At 36.9% G+C, this 27,433-nt stretch overlaps 3 protein-coding genes across 5 annotated transcripts; all 3 read right to left on the bottom strand.

Annotated features, from left to right (window-relative positions):
- Positions 1-8: 8 nt before the first annotated feature.
- On the bottom strand, positions 9-14,983 carry LOC145493873 (glycerol kinase 3-like). Of its 3 annotated transcripts, none has more exons than XM_081473350.1 (20): positions 14,913-14,983; positions 13,866-14,101; positions 13,153-13,226; positions 12,695-12,801; positions 12,215-12,292; positions 12,015-12,094; positions 11,411-11,548; positions 10,717-10,826; positions 10,109-10,175; positions 9,494-9,529; positions 8,702-8,769; positions 8,194-8,236; positions 7,474-7,554; positions 6,852-6,930; positions 5,922-6,018; positions 5,085-5,169; positions 4,600-4,720; positions 4,333-4,476; positions 3,607-3,687; positions 9-599 (listed from the first exon to the last, which is right to left on the bottom strand). In XM_081473350.1, the coding sequence occupies exons 2-20, from the start codon at positions 14,040-14,042 to the stop codon at positions 508-510; spliced, it is 1,758 nt and encodes a 585-aa protein (XP_081329476.1). In that variant the 5' UTR covers positions 14,043-14,101; positions 14,913-14,983; the 3' UTR covers positions 9-507. The 3 variants fall into 3 exon arrangements, with proteins under 3 accessions (XP_081329476.1, XP_081329477.1, XP_081329475.1); XM_081473351.1 differs by lacking the exon at positions 14,913-14,983 and adding an exon at positions 2,754-2,798 and having other exon boundaries at positions 13,866-14,484; XM_081473349.1 differs by lacking the exon at positions 14,913-14,983 and having other exon boundaries at positions 13,866-14,485.
- A 2,602-nt stretch (positions 14,984-17,585) lies between these two features.
- On the bottom strand, positions 17,586-20,774 carry LOC145493697 (protein Wnt-8b-like). Its single transcript, XM_081473166.1, has 5 exons — positions 20,536-20,774; positions 20,114-20,150; positions 19,642-19,798; positions 18,696-18,964; positions 17,586-18,059 (listed from the first exon to the last, which is right to left on the bottom strand). Exons 1-5 carry the CDS (start codon positions 20,607-20,609, stop codon positions 17,586-17,588), a joined length of 1,011 nt encoding a protein of 336 aa, XP_081329292.1. The 5' UTR covers positions 20,610-20,774.
- Positions 20,775-23,073: 2,299 nt separating this feature from the next.
- Positions 23,074-26,807, bottom strand: LOC145493699 (protein Wnt-8b-like). Its single transcript, XM_081473167.1, has 5 exons — positions 26,734-26,807; positions 26,313-26,349; positions 25,763-25,913; positions 24,597-24,865; positions 23,074-23,985 (listed from the first exon to the last, which is right to left on the bottom strand). The coding sequence occupies exons 1-5, from the start codon at positions 26,805-26,807 to the stop codon at positions 23,512-23,514; spliced, it is 1,005 nt and encodes a 334-aa protein (XP_081329293.1). The 3' UTR covers positions 23,074-23,511.
- Positions 26,808-27,433: the final 626 nt, after the last annotated feature.

Raw genomic sequence — 27,433 nt, forward strand, 5'->3', positions numbered from 1 at the left:
CTGTTACATAATCTATTAAACCCTTTTAATCCCAAAAAATAGTTTAGCTAAGTTCAAATCTAAAAACACAAAATAACAAAAGAGTACAATTTTACAAAATACCACCTGATACATGCTACATTGTTTGACACGTACACACTGATATTACTGGTCAACCTTAATTTGACTTTGAAGAAGGGCAGGTTAAATTCAATTTCCAGGTGTAGAAAAATAAGTCAACAAATACAGCTGGCATAAATTTCGGCAAAAAGAAATTGATTTCCACCTCAGTCATGATGTCTGTTCTAGTTCAACAGGAATTAATTCTAAATCACAATGCTCAGAATACTATTTGTTTGTTTATGTGAGACAAGACTCAAACATGCAATATGTGATCAACAAAAAAAAAATGTCACATGCATAGTAAATCATTTTGTGGCTAAACTCTGATAGATGCATTTCTTGATAGAAATAATATTCATAATAATTTAACATTAAATCATTCATTGCTACTCTGTCTTCTCTCTGCTATCTTATTTTTGCTGCTATCAAGCCTATGGCTACACTGCCAAATATAAATAAAGCAGGTCCTAGAATGCCAGATGAAGACTTTGGTAAATCTGAAAGAGAAAAAGAAAAATCCTGTTATTTTATTTCTGATAACAGGATCAGTTCACCGGCCTAGGAATAAAAATCTTGATTTGCCAATAGTTCATCAAGTACTACTACTAATAAAAAAATAATTGAACGCTTGTAACAAAACACATGTTTTGCAACTTCTAACCTAATTTTATCAATATAAAGATTTGTGCAACCTCAAGTATAATAAGAACTGATGTCACTACGCCTTGGATTAAAATAGTTCTTAAAGAAATCTGCGCCTGGTTGCTTCAAACTTAAAATTAGAGAAAAAATTTTAAAAAAATAGAAAATTAATTAAAATTAGGTAGTTGCCGACTTTAAATAAATAATCCTAATCCATGAAGTCTAAAGGTAATCATGTCCACAATCTGCACGCATTGCTTGCCTATGATGCTTTAATAAATATCATGTTTGATAGGCATGCAATACCTGCACAGGATAAATATATATTATCATTGGGTGCACTGAGAAATGGTTTGTCCAACTTACAATGATTTCAGTGCAAAACTCAAAATGTTTTCCTTATTGATTTGTGCCACAACAATATTACATGACAGTTTTAAATTCAACATGTCCAGTATCTTGGTCAAACCCAAGGATATTGGCCAATAGAATGTTTATGGCCGAGTAATTTGTTCCACAAGAATCCATACCCAGGCAACCCATTAGAAGGTTTTTGGAATTTTCAGGAGGGTTGAGGTGGATGGGGGGAGGTAAAAAACTACAATGGGTGTGGTGGGCAAGGGGGGGTTCAAACCAAAAAAAAAAAAATTTCATGGTATTCATACCCTTAATACCATGAAATTTTTTTTTTTTTGGTTTGAACCCCTCCTTGCCCACCACACCCATTGTAGTTTTTGACCTCCCCCCATCCACCTCAACCCTCCTGAAAATTCCAAAAACCTTCTAATGGGTTGCCTGGGTATGGATTCTTGTGGAACAAATTACTCGGCCATAAACATTCTATTGGCCAATATCCTTGGGTTTGACCAAGATACTGGAAAAAACACAAATTATGAGCATTTGAAGATAAACAGTATAAACATTTAATTTTTTTGAAAAAATAAACCAAAAGATGGCAGAGCTCATTGAACAGAATCCTAAATAACGAAAATGTGTAGCCAGAAAGATGGCATATGCTAAACTTGGTAGACTACTGTGCAGAAGATCACACTGGGTTCAACTACTGTTAGGAGACCTTGGGAATTTTTTCAGAATAGTTTTTAGAGTAGCTTGTGTCATTTACTAACTGTCAAAACATCTCTTTTGCCAATTGCCAATACATAATGAAGTTATTTACCCAGATTTTGAGTTATTATCCCCAAAAGGTCGCAAAGAAAAGGTATTTGATTGATTTTCAGCACTGCATAGCAATTACTAACTTTGAAGATAAAGGATTTACCACTTTAGGTTCACTTTATATATATTAAAAAGTAAGTATAGAGGTAAATAATAGGTGGTTTGCACCCCGCCCTCGCTTGAATTCTGGCATCTAAGCATTGTTTGGTTTGTTCACTGAAAGAAAGTAATACAAGCTTCTATTCAGAATTTGCCGCCAGCTTTGATCAACAGGCTTCTAACTAAAATACAGTCATAACAAAGTATTGAAATGTGATATCAGCTTGAATGCTTTTTTTTTTTTTTAAATAAAAACAAACTGCTCTACAATGTGCCAAAAAAAATCATATCTAATAGCCTGGGGTAAGTGGATTGTGGACTCTGTCTTTCACTTGCCCTTGAAGTTTACTGGGAAAATGTTTGACACAATTCAAATTACAGAGCTACTGTAAGAGATTACCTTTTTTGGTCTAGTGAGAACAACATTCCAACAAGTACATCATAGCTACAGCTTGCCCGAACTGCAAGCCTGAAAATTGGTTTTCTTTGCACCCTGCTCTGTCCTTAACTCTTTTCTTAAAAACACAAACATAAACTGCTCTATCCTAAACACGAACTGTGGCTGCTATGTTCCTTGACTTAACATTCAAAATGAAATGAAAGAAGGGATTGTTGAGACTGGGCCTCCAAGAAGACTTTGACATATTACACAGAAACAAAAATAAGTCTAATAAACTAAAAGACATGTGGGAAACAACAAAACAAATATGGAAAAAAAGTCAAGCCAATCTGACCTCCAAAGAAACCTCTCTGGGGTGAACACCTTTTGCATGTTCAACCTAAAACAACATGAATTGTGGTGTGAAAAATTTGAAACAACAAGACAGGAAGTGTGTATGGCTAGCATGAGCATATAATGATCATTGGAATGAGCAAATCAATAAAAAATAAATCTTGGTTTTTCCTACGTTCTAAAATACTCTGAACAATTCCCATGCTATGTTTAATATGTGAGTTTGAATAATTATGCTGTTATGCTGCCATTGGTTAGCAATTTCAATCAGCATTTGATTACTAGCAGCTAACTTTGGATGAGGCTCCTTCACATTCAACTAGCACAAATCAGTCTTAGATCTATTAATTTACAGACTGAGAAAAGGCTACCTCATTAAGGTCAAAAGTTAAAGACATGTTACATGTACATAGATCATAGGTCACTTGTTAGTCAAATATTAAATATATCAACATTAGCAACAGTTCCTGGAAAACTGCCCTGATTGATATGTGCTGCAGTTTTCTATTTCTAAACATCAAACCTGTGACATTCAGTTTGCAATAAATAGAATTGCAAAAAAACCTACCACAATTTTCTTTCAGTTATCAGTTATATTTCTAACTACTGAGCAGTGCCATGCATATATGCTAGTTAATTAGTTAATCATTATGTTGCTTTATATTACTGAAGTAAAAGAAAAGAATTATTCAAGAACACATGTAGCAACTAAAATGTACGGTATGTGCAACGGACAATTTCATGCTTTGTTACATTACTCTAAATTAAAAGTGTGCAACACAATTTCCACCTACATCTAGTATCACTGATCATAGCATAAATATTTTTACTCTTAACAAGTCTCTGTTTAATACCTTGGTTTTCATCATCATTCACCTCCCATTTCATTGTTCTCTGAACAGCCTTTTTCCATCTCGCGTAATGACGATCACGATCTATTTTGAACATAAAAAAAAGTGCGATTTCCACATTGAAAATGTAGCCTAGCTAGTTTAAGGTTAAATGACAATGCATACTGCCCATACAAGACTGCATGGGATGCTTATCTAACTCAGGTCTCACCAGCTTCATGATGGTAAAAATTTAAATGAATCTTGCAGCTTTATGTTCACTGGATTAGATATCTGATCTGATCTGTTCAGAAGCCTTTTCACTCCATTTTGGAGCATAGGCCACTGACGAATCGCTTCCAATCCCCCACTGTCTCTGGCCACATGTTCTATCTCAGTCCATGTGTAGCCTTTTGAATGGATGGTGCAATCTGTATCCCTTCTCCACCTGTTACGTGGTCTCCCTCTCCATCTACTACCCTGTGGATTCCACCATAGGGCTTGCCAGGCAATGCAGTCCGTCGTTACTGGATTGGATATGGATTAAGATACTGACCGGGGGTACCTTTTCACTCCCATAGTTCCCCGAAGAATAAAATTTTAGTTGCTTTGCACAATGGGAACTGGAATTAAGCACTGACTTGGTAAGCCACACATCTTTTTATCTACGGTTGAAGACAGACGTAATCCCCTAATGCATCCCCCCTTCCCAGTGACACATGCACCAACAAGCATACAAGTTGATCTTACCATGTGGATCAATAGCTGGTTCAAACACATCAGTGTTTATTTGAGACTTGTCCTCTGGATTAATTGTCCACACATCCACTCCTTTGGCCATGCCTGCAGCCATTGCCGCCCCCAGGGCTGTAGTCTCTGGCATTGTCGGGCGGACTACCATTGACCAGAAACAAAAAAAGAAAATACCCTTAGAAATATGACGACTGGGAACTGTGCATACAGTTTAATTTCACGTAACAGCTGCTGTTATTTGTGAAAAAAAAAACCTCTACTTGCCTACAGAAATTCCCAGGATATCAGCTTGAAGTTGCATCAACAAGTTGTTCACTGTCATTCCACCATCAACTTGGAGAGATGCCAAAGGAATCCCACAATCCATGTTCATTGCATCCAAGAGCTACCGTTTCAAAAATAGAATCAGACATTGATATAATATTTTTTTTGAAAAGAGCAAGATTATATGAAAAGGAATAGACTATCATAACATTTAGCATGATTTGGTCCACTTGAGAGCTAGGCTCTGTTAATCATTAAGATAAAATCCCGACATGCAACATGGTGTTGAAACAGGGTCATTAGAAGTCAACAAACTGACAATGAACAACATGACCTGTGTAGTTCTACGTTCTGACAGTGATATGAGGACCTTCTAAAATTGTGACATGAGAAACCCAGATGGGAAATACCAACCCCCTCCTTTGCCTCCAAACAGGGTCTCACTCAATAACAAGTCGGGTTGTTGCACCAGTTCTGGCTCTTACCTCTCTCGTCTGAAAACAAACTGCTTCAAGTGTAGCCCTTGCTATGTGTGCTTTGTTTGTAAACTGAGTCAGTCCGATGATAACCCTAAACAAGATAAACAGTAGAATTACAATGGGGAGACTACACGTATGCATATACAGTAGAACCCCGGTAACTCAAACTCAGATAACTCGAACTCCCCCCCTAACTTTAACTGAGTCTCAATTCCCTTGAATTTGACCCAACTTTTCAGTCATTTTTACTCGGTTAGCTCCAACTCGGATAACTTGCAAACCCCGTTAACTTAAACTAAATTCTGTTTCCTTTGATCAAAATTTACTGCGATAACTCAAATTTCTGGTTCTTAAAACTCGCCACAGATGCCGATTGAGATATCCCATTAGCTTTTCTTATTGTGTGATCGAATTCTAACACTAGAAAAAAGACTGGAGTGCAATGAAGAGATCATGTATTTGACAGTTATTTACCGATCATTGAGTGTATTAAATAAACTAAGTTACATTCACAGTATTGCAATGTCGTAAGAATACATAATTGTTACAGTTGTTACAAAATGTATTTGTTTCTCATGAAGTAAGTATAATTTGCTGAAAATCAATAAATTATTAATTATTAACCTGGAAAATTGAATATTTTCATCGACCCTGATAACTTGAAACCCCGCTAACTCAAACAGTTTTTCGTTTCCCTTCAGAGTTCGAGTTACCAGGGTTCTACTGTACTCTCAAAAAAGAGGGCATTCACAGGATGCCTGGACACCAATATGGCTGAAAGCCTTCATTGACAGGTTTAACAGCAGGATTATTATAATTGAGTATTATTAAAAACAGTCATACCCTCTAGCATCTGTTTGCCAGTATGGTGCATAAAGGCCAGAGAATGCAGGAACAAAGTACACACCAGCTGTACTGTCTACACTGGCAGCCAAGGTTTCTGCATGAAAATGTTTTTTAAAGTAATAAACAGCGTCATTTAGTTTGACTTGTTGGTCATTTTCATTTTTTTATTGTTAGGTTGCTTGGCTGGGAGCTTGTTGTGATTATTGTGTGTTGCAAATCTTGGCAAGAAGTGAGCTCATCAAAAACTCAGTGGTAAAAAACTTGCCAGTTCTTGGCAAGAGCTCAGGAAAAAATTGCACAGGATGGTTTAATTTTTAGCTTTAAAATACATGTTTCATGGGCCAACTTACAATCTGTGACAACTTACAGGGTTCCCACAGATCAAGAAAAGGTCAGGAAAAAATTCTTCGAGTCGGGAAAAATTGACATTTTGAAGAAAGTCAGGGAAAATTGATTTATACCATTGAAGGCTGGAACAAACATTCAGGATCACTGTGATCTCAAGGATATTTTTCCTTCATGAAGAAGGAAAATTTGGTGAAAACTCATCCATCTTAATGAGTGAGTAGAAAGGGCAGCTGCAAGTTCATGCTAGAGGCCACTACTAAACATTTTTTTGACATTTTTTTGGTCAGGGAAATGCTATTTTTAGTAGGGAAAAGTCCGGTAATTTTGAAAAGTGATGTCTGTGACAACCATGACTTATGATGAAAAACTGTACGTCACTTGATTGCTCCAAAGCATCTAGGCCTATTAGCTATGAGTACAATGTATTCATGCCATATTTAAACCTGGACTACAGGTATATGGTAACAGATTCCATTAATTATCAATGTGCTGGAATTCTATTAAGAATCCTTACACAGTGAAAAATACAAGGTCCACTTTACGCTATATACTACCTTTATATGACAATGTCTATCTTACCAATCTCTGATGCCTTGCTGATAAGATTAAGGTTATCTCTTAACCATTTGACAGCTGCTCCAGTGATAGCAACAGAACCCTGTAATACAACATTTCAAAGATGTTGACACAATATTATGGGTTGAAAAATTTCAGTCTGAAATATGATTGGTTGAGGACTGATGTATTCTCAAATTAATAACTCACAACAATAAACCATTCAGCCAGGACAAAAAACGTTTTCATCAGTTTGGTGAGAACTAAATAAATGATAAAAAAAAAAATGATTTAAACACAGCCAAAGTACTTTGTTTTATATTTTGAGCCAATGACACTGGATACCTTAAGAATAAGGCTTGTTTGAAGTACCTAGTGTGGAGCACAAGTCTCTTTTCTTTTTCAAAGTATTATTTCACCATATTCTGCCCCAATTCCAATTCCTGGGCATCCCTTGTTGCAGGGGTTCGAACGAGGTCAAGTAATCAACAGCTGGCTGTAACGGACTTAGGCATGGCCTAACTACGATTATCATTGCAGCCACAAGTGTTATTGCAGTATTAGCTCTTCCTACATATGGTTGACCAGAGTCCCTTTCCAAGATCAGTCTCACTGCCATTCATGAGTATAATGTTTTTGTACTCACCTCTAATGCATAGACTGTAGGTTGGTCAGGTCCCATCTTATAAGCTACTGTTGTAAGCAGGCCATTCTGTGAGAGGACAACCTTTTCAAAAACGAGAAAACAAAGTCAAAGCTCCTACTTGTAAACCATTCTTTAACTGATTAGAAGAAATCTTCTCAATTTCTTAGTGCAGAGGTTTCATAAACATTTTCAGCAGGAAGGCTACTGGTTTTTTACACGCTGGCAAAACATTTTTGAGCTGAACTTCTTTATTAGAAAAAGTTTCGTCTAAAAGTTCAAACCAGGCTGGCAAATTCAGTCTCATAGCTGGTACCAAGCCCTCAATGCTGTGTGGCTTCCAATCAGAAAAAGGCAAGTTGATGCATTCAAGAGAGAGTACTATAAAGTACATGTAGTTGTTAAGTAGTCAGCAGTGCTAAAAGGTATTTGATTTGTTCCAATAATGGCACGTGGGACCATAGGGTTAAGCAAAGACAGTTGCTGGATGTTTAAATAATTATAATAATGTGCAGTTCGTGAAAATATCCATACCCACCCCAAGGAAAGGTATTGGAAATTCCAAGGAGGAGCAGGGTTTCAAAGGCCAAAATCTTTAAAGGGAAGGACAAAGCTAAAATGATATTTCCAGAGGGGTGGGAACATTCAAACCAAGAAACACTCTGAGGATGGGGATGGATATTTTCTGGAACAACACAATTATTGTTGTTGTATAGATCATACCTCACTCCCTGTATTGTACAACAGAAAACATCCAGTGCCATATCTGCATGTTGAACACAACACAACACAATTTTACATTACCTGTAACTGCAATGTAGTTAAATATATAATTTTGATCATGGAGTAAAAACATGGCAAAATTTAATAAAACATATTAAAATTAATGTTAATAGTTCAACATTTCAACACACCAAGCATCACTATCAAGAATGAAAATACAAGTTGAGTTTGAATATCATTAGATGGAAAAATTTAATAGAACCTGCAACACTTGGTGCCAAAGCCATTTTAATTTTATCTAGCATTCTTTGTTGACCAATATCAGGAAGATACACGCCTCAATTTGTTGAAACAATACTGCTTTTATTTAGAGGGAAAACTGTCAACTGGCTGGGGCCAAGAGGTAAAAATCATATTATTATTATCATTATGTAACACCTAGTGGGTTGTGATCTTCTGGACAAACACTTTTAGCTGTCCTACAGGAAAAAACCTATACTGTACTTACGTGTTTTTAGCATCTCCCTGGTTGAAGCACAGCTGTCCCACCAATGCTGCTTGCTGGTCACCAAGACACTATAGTCAACCAGTTGTACTGTTTTAGTTATAACATCAGCTTAAACAATTTTATAATTTGTCATTTCAACACATTTTCTTTATTCTATCCAGAAGAATTTGGCTCTTAATAAGTTTTGAGGGGTCCCTGTTAATGATATTCTGAATTCTCAAAATTGACTGATAGATTTTGCCTTTACCAAGTAATTTGTTTTCGTTGTACACTGATCAAGACTATCCCCTAGTTGACCATTTAATTGTTAAAAGCTTAATATTCTTATCAGCCATCTACAGAACAAAAGGTTAAAATCACAAGGAGTGAGTGAGTAGTGAGTAGTGAGTAGTGAGTAGTGTAGCAGTGTGCCCTTGTTAACAAAATTACGGCCGCTTCTTGGTGTTTTCGAAGTGTCTGTGAAAAGGATTTAGATTACCGGTATTATTTTTAACGACTAATAGATTTACACTAAAACAATTAGCTTATTCGTTCTCAATTTCTATAGTGCAATGGTTGACTCAGGCTGTGCCCTCGCCAACTACAGTGTATCACACAATAGAAATCTTGAGCTCATAATCTAATTGTTTAATAGAAACACTCGTGAAAGTTTGGAAGAACTCGAAAAAGCTGTGGAAACACTCGCCTACAGCTTGTGTTCCCACAACATTTCTCATTCTCCCAAACTTCCACTCACGTTTCTATAACTCGATAGAAACACGGTACATGTTTTCTATTTCTTAAGTAACATACCCCTGATATTGGCACTCCAAGGAGGGGACCTTCTACCTGAAAATTAATAGAAAGAAATTAAAAGGTAAGCTGGTCGTCAAAGTTTTCAGACTATGCTAAGGAAAGCTGGCATTCTTGTTAAGATCAGACACCATTCCTTATTAATTAACCAATCCAATAGTAATGGTTTCAATGCCAGATCTTGTGAGCTGTAGTGAGGCATGCCAGAACAAAAGTTGCAATAACTTTTAACATGTTTCCTTAGAGGAACACTTTCTTGAATGGACACTCATTAAAATAACTTTTTTTTAAAAGAAAAGTTGGTCTTGACCCATTGCCACTATTTTCCCAAAGTTTTTGCCCATTTTCATGTCTCATAAGTTTACGGTCTTGGCTCATGGACAAGCTGGGCTTATAGCTAAATAAAATACAGTAGTCTTAGGTTATCAAAAACCTGATGAGCAGAAAATCTGACTTTGGCAAGTAATATCTGACATGACACTTTAAAGATAAAATGTCTGTCTGACACTGAAATCTAGTATGATGTATTTAAAGAGTTATTCTGGAGACCCGACTCAGTAAATGCCTTGCAATATTAAAAGAAAGGAGTTTTTACTACATTGATGCATGTCTCACCAGTTTCCCGTATATTTCTGCGGAACTTCTCACAGTTGGTAAAACTGACATAGGTATATTGAAGAATCTGAAAACAAAATAAAATATCAATTTTACTCTATTTATTATCAACATTCACAAGAAAATCTCTCAGCATAACTTTTTTCTCTTTTCATTACAAGATATGCTCTTACTAGTGTCTTCTGGTCTTAACTAACAATGGTGCAATTAAATCCCTAAAATGCAACTAATTCTCCTTGGAATACTGTACAAGTGGTTCTATGAAGTGAGTTAATTCAGCTGGTGACATTCCTTTAAGTGAAGTGACCACATTTGTACTGGTGAGATAGCTGCAAGATGGAAGGTGAAGGGGAAATAAAATGGAAATTTTTAAACTTCCCACAGTGATACTTTGTTTGTTCATTTATTCTTTTTCTGGTCTGTTGAGAACTGGAAATTAAAGAGAACTATGACCTTCAACCATTTAAATATGTGAATTGCAGGCCAAGTGTATGAGACCATTACCAGACCAAAAATTGTTTGCACTTCTTCCTTGTATTGGTGTGCATGTATGGTATTGTCTCTGGTGTCTGAAAGACTTTTCAGCAGATACAAAATGTTAAGCTTACTTGCACAAGTATGGATCCCAAGCTTGTGTTTTAAGGTTGAGGAACATTGTTCGTGAGGCATTTGTGATGTCTGTGATATGTAAGCCCCCTTTTGAGCCACCTGTCATGTTCTGAAGTATACAGAATAACAAATTCTTGTGAGCAATTAATCACTTTCAAAATATTCTTGATCATTTAATATCTTGTCACTATCATAACGTCAATTTCCTGAGAGGAAGGCGGTGTTCTTCTCAAACAATTAAACAAGTATTTGAATTGAGCTTGAAATAGCTGAACTAAATATCTTGCCTTTAGTTGAAATTTACCAGGACTACAGAGCCAAGTAGCCACAGACAGATAAAAATTCACAAATGGCTGGTAAGTTTTATATTTCTACCGCTGCCCAACCTCTTTGGTTAGTGAAAAACAGCTGAACACAGTGGGAATTACATGAAAGTTGACACTGCAAATTTATTTTGGTTAACTTCTCTGATGTCAACAGTTTTATGAGTTTCAATGCGCCATTTTTGATCAATTTTGTTGGCTAGTAAATTCTGACATGTGACTGCCTGAGGTCCAACTAGTTTGTTAAGAAACGTAGCCTCAAATTCTGTCTACAATCTCCTCTTGTGTTAAATATTCATCCAACATGTTGCATGGTTTGTTAAAACGACAAAGTAAAGAAAATTAATAACATGTTATGAACATTCAATACCCAGATCAGCCATGAGTCTACAGTTCCAAATAGACACCGATCTTCTTCTACTGCCTTTTTCACAGCCTCGCAATTGTCAAGCAGCCATCTTAACTTCACTGCACTGAAGTAGGTATTGATGGGGAGACCACATAATGCCTATGAAAAATGAAGAGTTTTAGACCATTTGGGGACCATTTGCAAACAGTGATCAATCTAAAATCTCTATAAATATGAATATACACTTGATGAAGACAATTGACTCTGATTTGCCTTGACCAACCAATAATTTTGATACACAACAACAAAACGTTTGCAAAAGTTAATTATGGTAACTTGCACTCGAATATGAAGACCAAGCAGTGACTGGTGTTGAGGGCAAGTGCAATGCATGGTGCCTACCTTAAAAAAGTTAATTTGTAACATGTATGAAATAGATGGAAAAAAAAAATGAAAATTAGATGCACATCTGGCAAATTGAGAATTCAAAAATATTCCTCAGCACACTACCCTTGTTATGGTAATCTGTTAACCTGTGAGTGAATGGCACTCTACCCGAAGAGGCCACCTAACAACACTAAAAGGAGAGAAACCCCTAAGAGTTGATTTTCTAAATGAAACTTACTCTGACATGCTCTCTTGTTTTCTCCGTAGTTGTGGCTTCAAAATGATCCACTGTTGATTTTGTCCTAGTGTCCAGCCAAACTACAAAATTGAACATACACATATACAAGTTAACATTGAAACTGTAAAAGTACGGCTATCAACTATCTAAAAGAATTTTTGAAAGAACAACAATTTAATCAGAAAGGATCAGAAAATTACTTATAGCATTGTGCAGTGGTTCCCCGGTAAGCTTGTCCCAAACAACTGTTGTTTCCCTCTGATTTGTGATTCCAACGGCTGTGAAAAAAATAAAATACACAAAAAATGTTAAATAATCACTTTTAGATATGGGTGGTATGTGTAGCCCCATCTCTCTCATTCAAAGTTTAGGAGCAAAGGATATCAGGAAGATTCATTTGAAAAATATATCTTATTAACCAAGTGCAAGGGCTGTACTGGGAGAATATTGGCTTTAAAAAAAAGACCAAGGGCCGATGTTCTCCCAGTACAGTCCTGAGCAAGCTTGGTCAATAACAGATTTATTACCTGACTGAAACTACCTGAAAATCTTCAAAAGCAGTCTTGCAAAATCATTTGGGACAGTGTCTAGTCCAATACTTAGAGAACAATCTGTTTGGTTGATTTTAGTTCTTGGCACTCTGAACTTAGTCATGTAGTAAATGCATGCTATTCATCTACCTTTAATATCAGCTGGGTTGATTTTCAAGTCTTTACAGCTGTTCAGTGTCTGTTCCATGCAGTGATACACAGATGACAGAATCTCCTTTGGATCTTGCTCCACCCATCTATGACAAACATACACAAGCTTAGACTGGATCTAGGACTTAAAGAAATGATGTCTCAGAGCTACCATTCAAATTAAATCCTCAAACAGCAATGTCAAGACGATGTTGATAATGGGCATGTTTAGTACACGAAATGATGAAATGATGCGACGGGTAAGAGTCAATGTGGGATATCGGTGACTTTAAATGTTAACCCTTACAATTACTGAGAGCTAACTGCTCTTAAGTCAGTGATTTTAGGCTAACCTCAGCGCTATTTGAGTTAATTAATTGGAGCACAGGGATAACCTTAGTGCCATTTTGTCATTTTGCCAGTTTGTGTTTTATACTCTCCCGTTGAAAATAACCTACCCTTCTCTTGGATAAACACTGTTCACCTCAATTTGGTGAAAAGCAAGCAGCTCAGCAGTCTTACTGGCAAAAAGCTGAAAACAAAGTAAAAAGGCCCAATAACAGTTTCAATGTCTGAGCTCCAACAAAGTATTGCTTACTCACTCCATTTTAAATAACTGTTTAAGTAACTGTTTAAATAACTGCATTCTTCCACTTGCATTGGTTAGCAATTCTAAGGAGAATTTTTATGTTGTCAGATACATTTGTCATGTACAGGTCATATGATGGATACAAAAAGTAGCATATATTTATGATAAAGAAATAAGCAAAGGTGTAAATAATGAAATCAATGAAGTTAACTAAAGTTTTTCGTTATGAGCCTTCATTAAAGCACATTATCAATCAAATTCTTTAGCGACTCGGCAAAGAATGTGTTCTCGGCAGGGGGGCAAAGCAAATGCATTGTTACAATCAGTCCACAACAATGTAATTTTTTCCTCATGATCTCACGCTCTGTGTTAGTGATGAACTTCTAGAGAACAAAGTGTTCCGATTTCTTTCTCCAGCCAGCTCAACGATCACTGGAATAACCTGGAGACTGTGTTCATTTTATATCGTGTTACACCCATCGTCTCGAATTCGGACCAAGATGCGATCCGATCACAGAAATAGAGCACCTATATTACAAAACGTTAAACACAGCCATTTCTTAAAATACATTTTCTACTTACCAAGAACCTGCTACTAGAAGTTCCTTGATCGATCGCTCCAACTAAAGGCCCAAAGTCCTTGAACTCTCCAGTACCCGCCATCTTGGAAAACAACCTTGGTGGACAGCAACCGCTGATCGGCGACCTTTTCGAAAGTCTCAAAGTTCGAACGTGTGTAAAACAATATCGTATTTTCATTTGCCCCTTGCCGTTTTCTGAGCGCAAGCTTTTCGTTTTTCAACAGCATGAAGGAAAATCTGCGAGAACAATAGCAATAATTCTTAGATCGAAAAGTGTTCAAGTTGTTTTCATTTCAGAGGGTATCACAAGTCAAGCGGAACCATTGTAGAACCGAATGTAAATTTGGCGGGAAAAAAAAATTGCAAATGTTTATTGTCTTAACTAGACACTGAATGAAAACGGTCAAAACAGACTATTCCGTCGAAAAAGAGACGATAATGCGAGATGGAACAAAGAGACAGATAGGGCTGAGAATTATTATCAGTTCGGGCAACGACGATCAACTACCGTGGTGCCCGGTGTAGCGATAAAAGAACTGTGCAGTTTCTGTCTTCTCTTCCTCTCAAAAATGATCAGAAATAGCATCCTAGCTCTAAAAGTTCAAAAGGCAATTATAGAGCGTTGACAGTGTAATCCCATCGCAATTTTTTTTTTCAGAAAGGCACAAATTCTTTCTGTAATCTTGATAACTGAAGCTTTCCATAGGACGGCTTGATTTAGCGTTGATTTACTTGTTGACACAAGTACTTAGTTCTTCTTGAGACTTCAACGTTTTCCCTTGCTTTAAATTAAATCACTTTTATCCACATTTCTGCCAAAAAAAACCCTTATATTGAGTCTAATGAGCTTAGGTTTAAAGAAGCGAAGAAAAATCATAAGTAACTCCTGGCTTTCAACGACAGTCGGTATCAAACACAAATGAATTTCTCTTTTTTTTTTCCTTTCGTGTAATATTTCAACCCCGACAATAGATCAAACTTGTTCACTCACCAATAACTTCTTCGAGACGATTCTTAATGCCACTGTCTCAAGATTTTCATAACCTACCTGCCAACTAGTATGCGAGCCAGTTCAGACAGCTCTGCTCAGCAGAGCAAACGCGTGACAGCAGAAACTCGTCACGCAAAATTCCGTGCTCGAATTCACGTTCTTAGCGTTTCCACGACGTTTCGGTGCACAATATTTGCCTTTAGAGGTCAAGACTCTGGAACGTAATTTCACTTGAAAAACAAGTTTGCTGTGAAATTGTTAAATTTGTAAACTGTAGAGAAATAAGTCAGGAAGAATTTATCAGTAAAACAAACTTGTTCTGCTTGTTTCCGGTTTGATTCGGTAAGGACTATGGTGCTTTATTATAATTGTTTTTCAGTCTCCATCCTGTCACAAAAGAATATATAGTTTCTCGGAGATGTTGCAAGCATTCTCCCCCTTCTATGATTCTGAGTTTGGTTAAATTCAATAATATGATATCATTCTGGTGAAGACGTTCTTCGATTAAGTATGAGGTAAATATCAGTTTAGGGCCACCGTCATGCAACACAAAAGATGTGCTTTCATCGATGGAAACCACTTTCGATAAAGATTGCTGTTAGGGCACTGAAGCTGTAATGAACGGTGTGAATGCCCACAGGATGCTATAGTTGTTTGGTATAAGGACCACTTTCACATTTTAATTAACTAACTATTAAAAGTCAGGAAAAGTGCTATTCCCAGCTTAAACTTGCTTGTTATTCCCAGCTTTTTAGCATTTTAAAAAAAATGCCTTCCTCAGAAATAATTATAACTTTTGTAGCTTCAGTCATTTCTCAAAGAAAACCCAGGATAACTGTTGAGCTAAACGTTTGTCAGCGACGAGAAACTCTAACAACTGCGCCTTGCTAGCTTTTAGTTCGCACGTTGATGGACTTCGCAACTGAAGTTTAAACTAACTGCTTTTTATTGAAAATAGACTAACCGGAAAGACGACTATTCTGGCGCGGGTTCAGTTTTAGCGCGGATTGTGTGCAGAAGGTGAGGCAATCAATTAACAAAAACAATATCAAAATATATCTAAATTCACAACTCCAAGATTAATCGAAAAAGAAATGCCATTATAACGAATTATTCTAACCCTTTTTTATTTTAATCACCCACATTGTCAAATAGTAAAAGGCATGCATCACTCCGTAACTTGTTTGATTTTAGCTCACTTTTAAAAACCCGCTTTAACATGTTTTGATCTCTTGTGAAAAGAATGAAGGCAATTAATGAAAATGGCTTTGTTCCACCAAAAAAGTCTCACCTCTGATATATGCTGAAAAACCACACCTCGTCTCGCGTGGGCAACTATTCTAAAGAACTCCGATGTCTTTTGTTCGCGTGTTTAATTAAAGAATTTGTTTACATTTACTGTAATTTGTAAACCAACAAGAACGTAACACAGAGAAGATTTTACTAAATCTCAACTCGCAAACAACGAAGCTCTCATAAGCGTTCATCAGAGTTTTCTCAGAGTTCTTCAGGGAGTTTTACTAGCCAGGAATTTCATTGGAAATGATTAAAACGAAAGAGTTAAGATTATTCGTCATACGGTCATTTATTCTTCGATAAATTTCACGTTCAAAAAGGCTATATTTTCAACACTGCGTTCATTAGAACGTAACTCTTTGAACACCAGGCAAAATATAAAAAAAACTATGTGGTAAAAGTTACAGAACTGTTTTAAGGGCAAAGAAAATCTCGGCCGAAAGCAAGACGGAATTTCTTCGGGCATCAACAAATGGGATGAATCAGATGCACATAAGTTTAACAATGGAAAAAAGAACACGCTGACGCACGTGGATTTTTTGGTCAATTGATTCCCATATTAGAGGTAAGACTTTTTTGTGAGACCGGGATAGATCAACACCATTGATTTACCTGTACTCTTTCACAAAGGATTGAAACGTGATCAAAGATGCTTTTTTCCCTTATGGTGAGGTGTAGAGCATTATTTTAACTTCAAAATTGGAAAATCAACTTAAATGTAGCACGCGTAAACTGAAAACTAGCTAGTTGTAGCTAAATGCATTGCATGACCACGATAAACATTCAACGTTTGATGAGTTTGACTGATCCTTATCGAGTTCTACAGTAGATTTCAATTGAGTGTCGAAAGTAATCAGGCAATTACTTTGGTTTTGGTTTTACTATGGTTTGAGATTGGATGAGTAGTCTAATTGGTAAGTAATTGGTTTGGTTTTACGACACTCAACTGAAAACCACTCTAAACGGAATGTTTGAGTTTTGGGTGATTCTTATTCCATCCTTTGTTTGACAATTTGTAGTTCCTCTCCCTCCCTCGATAAGACGCATTTGAAAGTCTTCATTTTAAGTTGCACTAAATTTCATACTACAGTAAAAGCGCGCCAATAGTACAAGCGCTTGCGTGCATTGAGCCCGACAGAATACTGCCTACATTTTACTCAAAATAAAAGGTGTACGCTTTTACACAATCAAAACATTGTTTATTACACATAATTAACTCACGAATATAACATGTACAACCTACTGCGCGATACTGTCTTAGAAAATACTTGGATCCTACCGTTAATTGATTAAACTGTATATACAAGCAACAGTGCTAACTATTTGGAAAATACTTATATCGTAACTTAACTTATCAAACAATATATACAATGAGACTAACGAATGTTTTGCTTCACCCCACAACATTACTTTAAAAGAAAAACCTGCAACCAATTATTTGGTACAAGTAGTTAACGAATACTTTACGTTGCATAAGTGGCATTTAACAGTACAGCACCAAACAAACTTACATCTACACTTGACCTGCTTAGAATGTTCTACAGTTTGATGTCGCAATTGACAAGAGTTACAAAGAGATCTGCATTCCTTGCTAGGTACAATGTCACTTCGGCATGACCTTCCTAGCATTCCAGGGGAACCGACGGTGACGTTTCTGACACAATAGTCTGGGGACGTGTCCAGATAAACCAGCTTTTTGTGTTTCGCGGTCACCAGTCTGTCTCGGTTGTTGTCTCGCTTGTGAAGTTTGTTGTTCAGGAATGATACTCGGACAGCTGCGCGGTATTTCTGTTTCAGTTCTGATCCAATGGCGTTAAACGGCGCCAGTTGCTTCCAGCAAGTTTTTAAATTACAGCCTCCGGTGACGCCATGACACTTGCATTCCTTCTTGAGGTTTGATCGAACAACCTGAGTGAAAATAGCACAATCGCAATGAGTAAAAGGCGAAAGCTTAGATTGATTCCTTAAGTTCAAAATAAACTGATTAAAACAGCCATAACACGAAGTTAATACAGCAATATTGCCCTTAGAATTAGCACTAATTCAATCACTTAAACTGATCATGAGACGACTACATATAATAATTGGTGTTGGGTAAAGAATTATCTTGATATTACGTTTTCCTCAAATTGATTGGTCGCTATGTAGTCTTCATATGGCAAAATAAGTCATAGATGCTCAGCTTTACAGAAATTACATCACTAAGTAATTGAAAAAGCCGATATTGAGTTGTGATAGCAAATAAGTGTTTTTGTGTAAAGGGTTTTAATCACTTTTTGGACCTAATGTAAACGGGAGTTGTCAATACAATGCCGCTTACTTGAAATAATTTCTAAAACATTTTTGTCGATTTAACACAAGTTAAGGCTCAATTAAGCGTGTGATATGATTAAATCACGAGACTTTTAACTCAAATAATTTGCTATCTTATATAACAGCTATGCTCAAAAAGCACTTGATGTAAACGAAATTAATCGATTGTCAAATAGTGGAGAGACCCTAAGACTCTTGGTTGTTTTTCAAATGAACAAAGACGATATTTACCTTTCTTCCTACTTCGTTATTATGCAGGTTAAATGCTGTCCGGGCGTCGTTTCCTTTCTCCAGTTGGTCAATAAAGCGTCTCGTCTCCTTCTCTCCAAACTTGATGTCATCACTGCAGCCTCCCCACTGCCAGCCGCTGTTTGCTTTTGGTTGTTTTCTTGCCTTTCCGCACTTACATCCGGGTATTCTGTTGAGTCGGCACTGAAGAGTGAGTTCGTGTGTTATGGCGGCTGAGCTGATGGCGTGGAGGAAAGCTGTTTCTCGAGTGGCTGCAATGAAGCAAAGAAAAACAATTACATTCACATACAATACTTTAATAAAGTTACAAGTCCCATAGTTTTAGGAAGGAAAAAGTCGACTGGACTAAGCTCTGCAATCAAGGTAAAAATGTCGATGTATAGGAGTATTAAATTTTGAGTAAATTTTTCAACCTACAGTACCTCCGACAGTAAATCAAGTCTAATTTTTATGGATAATCGAGAACGCTCAAAGCTACAAATGGATATAACCGAACAAAATGGCATGAAAAATAAAGAGAGGGTTTCACAGTTCGGCGCATGTCTCTAAATAAAAAAGAACCTTTTATTCACTTCCTATCAATGTTATCGTTTTAAAACCCCACTCAGGCGTAGTTCAGTAATCACATGCTATAGTTAGCCGCGGCAGAATGGCGGATGAGCAGATTTCTCAGAAAATTTCAGTGGATTTTATCGTCGCTGTCGACCGTTGAGTTAAGTGTTGAGCCGTGCGATTTATTCTGCGGTTGATGATTTTACGGCCATTTGCTTGCAAAAATAGGTAAGTTACTTACAATTGGTTCCTAAGCAATAAAAAACTAGGCCTTTGCCAAAAAGCGTGTACAGGTGAGTAAATAACACGGACATGCGCCGAACCCTGAAACCCTCCCTTTAACATTTTAGAGCCAAAGAAATTCTCTGGTACTTACCAAAAGGCAAAGTTGTTTTCACAAAGATGGGCAAGTGTTTATGTAGACTCTTGTTATCCAGGGAACAGTTCCAGATCTCGTTTTTAAACTGGTGTCGACACTCCGCCAACCCACGATGGCCTCCCTCTCTCACAACGCGCAGCAACAAAGGATAATTCTAAAAAACGAACAAATACGTTAGTGTTTATCACATAAACAATTACTTATAGTGAATCCAGGAACTACTAAATTACGATAAACAAAGGAATTCGGATGGCGGAAAACTAAAAGCCTCAGTTTAACGGAGAGTTTAATCCTCTGTAGGAACTAATAGAACTTTCTTTTGAAACTCGGAAATTTGAACCACTTTTAAACTAGCTAAACACTTTTTTGTCTTGATGTAAACAGGGTATTTAATACAAAGCAATTCATATCAAACTAAACTTTAATTTTTCCATTCGTCTTGACCCTAGGATACCTGTGTGTAACTTACCTTTTGTCGAAGAATGCTGTTTGCGCCTTTGTCGGATCTGAAAGAAAATAAAAATTATCATCAGCTTACTAAAAAAGTTGTGTGAAGTTGTAAGATTAAGGGTAAAATGCCCGCCGAGAGAATCACATAGTTGATAATGCGGCTAAGTTTTGTTCTGCTTACACAACTCATGTTTTGTAACAGTCAGTGTTCTTCATAGTAACCAGCTTCGTAAAATCTTGCAGTGCGCGTAATGTTACAAAATTGCGTTCTACAGAAATAAGATCTTTAGTAGATGGTTTTTCAGTGATGTCTTTTTGGAAGTAGTCAACAAAATGATGTTCTTGTAGATACGAACGAAGCTACAACGCGCGCGTGGCTCACGTTCCACGCACTCCAAACATATTGCGTGGCTTTACCAACATACAAATATTTTCACTTACTTAGTTTTGGTGAATCCTTGCTGTGTACGAACCAAGACGAAAAGAATCGCCAAGAACACCGCAGAGAACTTCATGATGAACGCTTATAAGACCTTCGTTGCTTACGAGTTGAGATGAATTAAAATCTTGTCTGTGTTGTGCTCTTTATATACTTGTTGGTTAACAAATTACAATAAATGTAAACAAACTCGTTAATTAAACACGCGAACAAAAGACATCGGAGTTCTTTAGAATAGAGTCCCACGCGAGACGAGGTGTGATTTTTCAGCATGTATTAGAGGTGAGACTTTTTGTGGAACAAAGCCAGCATCATCAATTGCTTTCATCCGTTTCACAAGAGATCCAAACATGTTCAAAGCAGTAAATTTTACCGTCGAGGTTGCAAAGTCAACTTAACTCTTACACGGCGCATCTATGTTGGAGTTTTTCCCCGCTGACAAAAGTTTAACATAACCTCTGTCCCGGCCGGGTTTTCGTTGGAAATGATTGAAACTAGGAAAGTCATTATTTTTTTTCCAAGAATGAAATTTTCTCGGAACATTTTCCTAAACTATGAGATCTCAATAAAAATGGCGCTCCCAAGACCTGAAAGGAGATTCTAAATACTGTTTAAAAATTTAATGGTCGCATTTACCAAGGACTACGAATAATGCGTGTAACATTACGTGCAAATAGGTACATACTAGACGTGCGTGTATAACTTGTGTCATGACAAGATCTCTTAATTTCCAAGTTATAATTAGAATTAGATTATGTCGAGGGTTAATGCTAAAAGTGTCTTTGAATAATGTCAGCTAAATTTAATTTAGAATAGTTGTCCACGCTAGACGAAGTGAGAAATCTCAGCATCAGTATTAGAGGTGAGAATTTTTCTTTATGGAACAAAGCCATTGTATTTGTTAATTTGCGTGGATTCTTTTCACAAAGGAACAAAACATGTCAAAGGGAGTTCTTTCTTGCCTTTAGTCTATATACCTAGATCAGAAGATGATGTTTTTTTTTTTAGCTTAGTTTAGTTAACCATGGGAAAAAAGATTTTAGAATTTTAGCAGCAGCGTGTCGAAATACACTTGTTACGAGGTTACGTATAAGGAACTGTTTGTGAAGATTTACATATACACGTCATCCTTGCATACGGCTGGCGCGCCTGAAATTTGAGTTGACCAAGTAGGATGCAGTAGGCGGGAAAAACTTTACTGTCCTGACGTCAATGCAAGTTAACATGAAAGGCATTGAAATCAGGCAACTTTTCTCGCTGGAGATGGCATATCACAGCAGTTTTTTTTTTTTTAAATGACCACGCCGGATGAATGCAGTGTTCAAGATGTAATTAACTCAGAAGTAGTACTCAAAAATTATGAATACCTTAACTTTTTTGTTTTAATCATTTCCAAAGACATTTCTGGCTGGTAAAGCGTCTTACTGAAGGCATGCGAAGCCAGGCGAGGTGTGATTTTTCCGCATATGTTAGAGGTGATACTTTTTTGTAAAACAAAGCCATTATCTTTAATTGCCTTCATTCTTTTCAAACGAGTTCCAAACACGTTAAAGCGGGTTTCGTCAACTTGTGAAAACTGAGCTAAAATCAAACAAGTCGCAGAAATGAGGTTTTACTAGCCAGGAATTTCAATGGAAATGATTATGACAAAAAGAGTTAAGATGATTTGTCATTACGGTCAATAAATTTCAAGTTCTTTTATTACTGAATTATATTTTCAACACTGCGTTCATCAGGACTCAACTTTTTGAAACACCAGGCAAAATCTAAAACCAAGTGTTAAAGTGGTAAAGAAAAAAAAAAAATACAGTAGAGTGAGTGAGCTAAAGACTAAGTTACAGACACGTTTTAAGGGCAAAGAAAATCTCGCCGGAAAGCAAGGTGGAATTTCTTCTTGCATCAACAAATGCGATGAATCAGATGAATATAATTTTAGCAATGAAAATAAGAACACGCTGATGCATGTGTATTTTTTGGCCAATTGTTCTGCGCGCGCCGTCGTCAAGTGACGTTCCCGTTCTCTTGCTAAATCAGCCTTTGCGTGGCTTTACCGACGTACAATTGATTCCCATATTATAGGTAAGAATTTTTTGTGAGACAGTGATCAACACCATTGATTTTACCTGCACTCTTTCAAAAAGGATTGAAACGTGATCAAAGCTGCTTTTTTCCCCTATGGTGAAGTGTAGAGCAGTTATTTTAACTTCAAATTGAAATTGGAAAATCAACTTAAATCTAACAATTGTAAATCTGAAAACTAGCCAGTTGTAGCTAAGTGCATCTACCACGATAAACATTCAACATTTGATGAGCTCTACTGATCCTCATCGAGTTCTAGAGTGGGGTTTCAATTGAATGTCGAAAGTAATCAGGCAATTAGTTTGGTTTTGGTTTTACAACCGTTTGAGATTGGATGAGTTGTCTAATTGGTAGGTAATTGGTTTTACGACACTCAACTGAAAACCACTCTAAACGGAATGTTTGAGTTTTAGGTGATTCCATCCTTTGTTTGACAATTTGTAGTTCCTCTCCCTCCCTCGATAAGACGCATTTGAAAGTCTTCATTTTAAGTTGCACTAAATTTCATACTACAGTAAAAGCGCGCCAATAGTACAAGCGCTTGCGTTCATTGAGCCCGACAGAATACTGTCTACATTTTACTCAAAATAAAAGGTGGACGCTTTTACACGATCAAAACACTGTTTATTACATATAATTAACTCATAAATATAACATGTTCAACCTACTGCGCGATACTGTCTTAGAAAATACTTGGATCCTACCCTTAACTGATTAAACTTTATATACAGGCAACAGTGCAATAACTTGTTAAGTATAACTAAATCTTAACCTTCAAGACTAACTATTTGGAAAATAATTGTATCCTAACCTAACTTATCAAACAATATATACAATGAGACTAACGAATGTTTTGCTTCACCCCACAACATTACTTTAAAAGAAAAACCTGCACCCAATTATTTGGTACAAGTAGTTAGCGAATACTTTACGTTGCATAAGTGGCATTTAACAGTACAGCACCAAACAAACTTACATCTACACTTGACCTGCTTAGAATGTTCTACAGTTTGATGTCGCAATTGACAAGAGTTACAAAGAGATCTGCATTCCTTGCTAGGTACAACGTCACTTCGGCATGACCTTCCCAGCATTCCAGGAGAACCGGCGGTGACGTTTCTGACACAGTAGTCTGGAGACGTGTCCAGATAAACCAGCTTCTTGTGTTTCGCGGTCACCAGTCTGTCTCGGTTGTTGTCTCGCTTGTGAAGTTTGTTGTTCAGGAATGTTACTCGGACAGCTGCGCGGTATTTCTGTTTCAGTTCTGATCCAATGGCGTTAAACGGAGCCAGTTGCTTCCAGCAAGTTTTTAAATTACAACTTCCGGTGACGCCATGACACTTGCATTCCTTCTTGAGGTTTGATCGAACAACCTGAGTGAAAATAGCGCAATAGCAATGAGTAAAAGGCGAAAGCTTAGATTGATTCCTTAAGTTCAAAATAAACTGATTAAAACAGCCATAACACGAAGTTAATACAGCAATATTGCCCTTAGAATTAGCACTAATTCAATCACTTAAACTGATCATGAGACGACTACATATAATAATTGGTGTTGGGTAAAGAATTATCTTGATATTACGTTTTCCTCAAATTGATTGGTCGCTATGTAGTCTTTATATGGTAAAATAAGTCATAGATGCTCAGCTTTACAGAAACTACATCACTAAGTAATTGAAAAAGCCGATATTGAGTTGTGATAGCAAATAAGTGTTTTTTCGTGAAGGGTTTTAATCACTTTTTGGACCTAATGTGAACGGGAGTTGTCAATGTAATGCCGCTCACTTGAAATATCTTCTAAAACTTTTCATCGATTTGACACAAGTTAAGGCTTACACACTGTAATTAAGCGTGTCATATAGCTAACGTATGAGACTTTAAACTGAAAGAGAATTTGACGTAGACGAAATTAATCTATATCCAAACAGTGGAGAGATCCTAAGTTTCTAGGTTGTTTTTCAAATGAACAAAAGACGATATTTACCTTTCTTCCTACTTCGTTATTATGCAGGTTAAATGCTGTACGGGCGTCGTTTCCTTTCTCCAGTTTGTCAATAAAGCGTCTCGTCTCCTTCTCTCCAAACTTGATGTCATCACTGCAGCCTCCCCACTGCCAGCCGCTGTTTGCTTTTGGTTGTTTTCTTGTCTTGCCGCACTTACATCCGGGTATTCTGTTGAGTCGGCACTGATAAGTGAGTTCGTGCGTAATGGCGGCTGAGCTGATGGCGTGGAGGAAAGCTGTTTCTCGAGTGGCTGCAATGAAGCAAAGAAAAACAATTACATTCACATACAATACTTTAATAAAGTTACAAGTCCCATAGTTTTAGGAAGGAAAAAGTCGACTGGACTAAAGCTCTGCAATCAAGGTAAAAATGTTGATGTATAGGAGTATTGAATTTTGAGTAAATTTTTCAACCTACATCGGACAGTAAATCAAGTCTAATTTTTATGGAAAATCGAGAACGCTTAAAGCTACAAAAGGATGTAACCGAAGAAAATGGCATGAAAATAATAATTGAAAACAACAGGCAACTTTTGGTCATTCGCTTAATTTTAGCAGCCATATTTAAATTACCCGGAGCAAAAGACTAAACATCACGTAAAATATTACTTATAGCGAGAAAGAAACATAATCAACGTCGCTAGATTTTAGAATCCCAAAAAGAGAATGTTTAAGGCAGTTCTTTTGCGATAAAGAGTTAAACCGGCAGAGTAAACATGGCCAATGAAAGAGAGGGTTTCACGGTTCGCGCATGTCTCTAAATCAAAAAAAACTTTTGTTCTCTTCTTATCAATGTTATCGCTTTAAAAACCTCACTCAGATGTAGTTCAGTAATCACATGCTATACCGAGTTAGTCGTGGCAGAATGACGGATGACAAAAATTCTCAGAAAATTTCAGAGGATTTTATCGTCGCTGTCGACCCTTGAATTTAATGTTGACCCGTACGATTTATTCTACGGTTAATGTTTTTACGGCCATTTGCTTGCGAAAATAGGTAAGTTGCTTACGATAGGCTCATAAACATGTAATAAAAAACTAGGCCTTTGCCAAAAAGCGTGCACAAGTGAGTAAATAACACAGACATGCGCCGAACTGTGAAACCCTCCCTTTAACATTTTAGAAGCAAAGAAATTCTCTGGTACTTACCAAAAGGCAAAGTTGTTTTCACAAAGATGGGCAAATGTACACTCTTGTTATCCAGGGAACAGTTCCAGATCTCGTTTTTAAACTGGTGTCGACACTCCGCCGATCCACGATGGCCTCCCTCTCTCACGATGCGCAGCAGCAAAGAATAATTCTGAAATACGAACAAATACGTTAGTGTTTATCACATAAACGATTACTTATAGTGAATCCAGGAACTACCATATTGCGATCAAAGGAATTCGGATGACGGAAAACTAAAAGCCTCAGTTTAACGGAGAGTTTAATCCTCTGTAGGAACCATTTGAACTTTCTTTTGAAACTCGGAAATTTGAACCACTTTTAAAATAGCTAAACACTTTTTTGTCTTGATGTAAACAGGGTATTTAATACAAAGCAATTCATATCAAACTACACTTGACCGGTTCCAAGGTAAAATTCTAAATTTTAGTACACAGCGAGCAACAGGACTGGATGTTCGGACCGTAACTTTGGTTTTAATTAACACTATTATCTTGTTTTGAAAACGCATACTTGTGTGTAAGTAACTTACCTTTTGTCGAAGAATGCTGTTTGCGCCTTTGTCGGATCTGAAAGAAAATAAAAATTATCATCAGTTTTACTAAAAGAGTTGTGTGAAGTTTTAAGATTAAGAATAAAATGCCCGCCGAGAGAATCACAGTTGATAATGCAGCTAATTTTTGTTCTGCTTACACAACTCATGTTTTGTAACAGTCAGTGTTCTTCATAGTAACCAGCTTCGTAAAATCTTGCAGTGCGCGTAATGTTACAAAATTGCGTTCTACAGAAGTAAGATCTTGAGTAGATGGTTTTTCAGTGATGTCTTTTTGGAAGCAGTCAACAAAATGATGTTCTTGTAGATACGAACGAAGCTACAACGCGCGCGTGGCTCACGTTCCACGCACTCCAAACATATTGCGTGGCTTTACCAACATACAAATATTTTCACTTACTTAGTTTTGGTGAATCCTTGCTGTGTACGAACCAAGACGAAAAGAATCGCCAAGAACGCCGCAGAGAACTTCATGATGAACGCTTAAAAGACCTTCGTTGCTTACGAGTTGAGATGAATTAAAATCTTGTCTGTGTTGTGCTCTTTATATACTTGTTGGTTAACAAATTACAATAAAAGTAAACAAACTCGTTAATTAAACACGCGAACAAAAGACATCGGAGTTCTTTAGAATAGAGTCCCACGCGAGACGAGGTGTGATTTTTCAGCATGTATTAGAGGTGAGACTTTTTGTGGAACAAAGCCAGCATCATCAATTGCTTTCATCCGTTTCACAAGAGATCCAAACATGTTCAAAGCAGTAAATTTTACCGTCGAGGTTGCAAAGTCAACTAAACTCTTACACGACGCATCTATGTTGGAGTTTTTCCCCGCTGACAAAAGTTTAACATAACCTCTGTCCCGGCCGGGTTTTCTTTGGAAATGATTGAAACTAGGAAAGTCATTATTTTTTTTCCTAAGAATGAAATTTTCTCGGAACAATTTCCTGAACTATGAGATCTCAATAAAAATGGCGCTCCCAAGACCTGAAAGGAGATTCTAAATACTGTTAAAAATTTAATGGTCGTATTTACCAAGGACTACGAATAATGCGTTAAACATTACGTGCAAATAGGTCAGTACGAAACGTGTACAACTTG

Source organism: Orbicella franksi, chromosome 7 (assembly GCF_964199315.1).
Source record: "Orbicella franksi chromosome 7, jaOrbFran1.1, whole genome shotgun sequence".
Taxonomy (NCBI): domain Eukaryota; kingdom Metazoa; phylum Cnidaria; class Anthozoa; order Scleractinia; family Merulinidae; genus Orbicella; species Orbicella franksi.

Coding starts and splice junctions, on each gene's coding strand:
- LOC145493873 (XM_081473350.1), bottom strand. CDS start 14,042: ATGAAAATACGATATTGTTTTACACACGTTCGAACTTTGAGACTTTCG. Junction 12,095..12,214: donor ACCACTGCACAATGCTATAA/GTAATTTTCTGA, acceptor TCAATTTTGTAG/TTTGGCTGGACACTAGGACA. Junction 4,721..5,084: donor TTTGTTTTCAGACGAGAGAG/GTAAGAGCCAGA, acceptor TTGAAACGGTAG/CTCTTGGATGCAATGAACAT.
- LOC145493697 (XM_081473166.1), bottom strand. CDS start 20,609: ATGAAGTTCTCTGCGGTGTTCTTGGCGATTCTTTTCGTCTTGGTTCGT. Junction 20,151..20,535: donor CAAGGATTCACCAAAACTAA/GTAAGTGAAAAT, acceptor ATTTTCTTTCAG/ATCCGACAAAGGCGCAAACA. Junction 18,060..18,695: donor ATAACGAAGTAGGAAGAAAG/GTAAATATCGTC, acceptor ATTTTCACTCAG/GTTGTTCGATCAAACCTCAA.
- LOC145493699 (XM_081473167.1), bottom strand. CDS start 26,807: ATGAAGTTCTCTGCGGCGTTCTTGGCGATTCTTTTCGTCTTGGTTCGT. Junction 26,350..26,733: donor CAAGGATTCACCAAAACTAA/GTAAGTGAAAAT, acceptor ATTTTCTTTCAG/ATCCGACAAAGGCGCAAACA. Junction 25,914..26,312: donor ACAGCATTCTTCGACAAAAG/GTAAGTTACTTA, acceptor TTCGTATTTCAG/AATTATTCTTTGCTGCTGCG.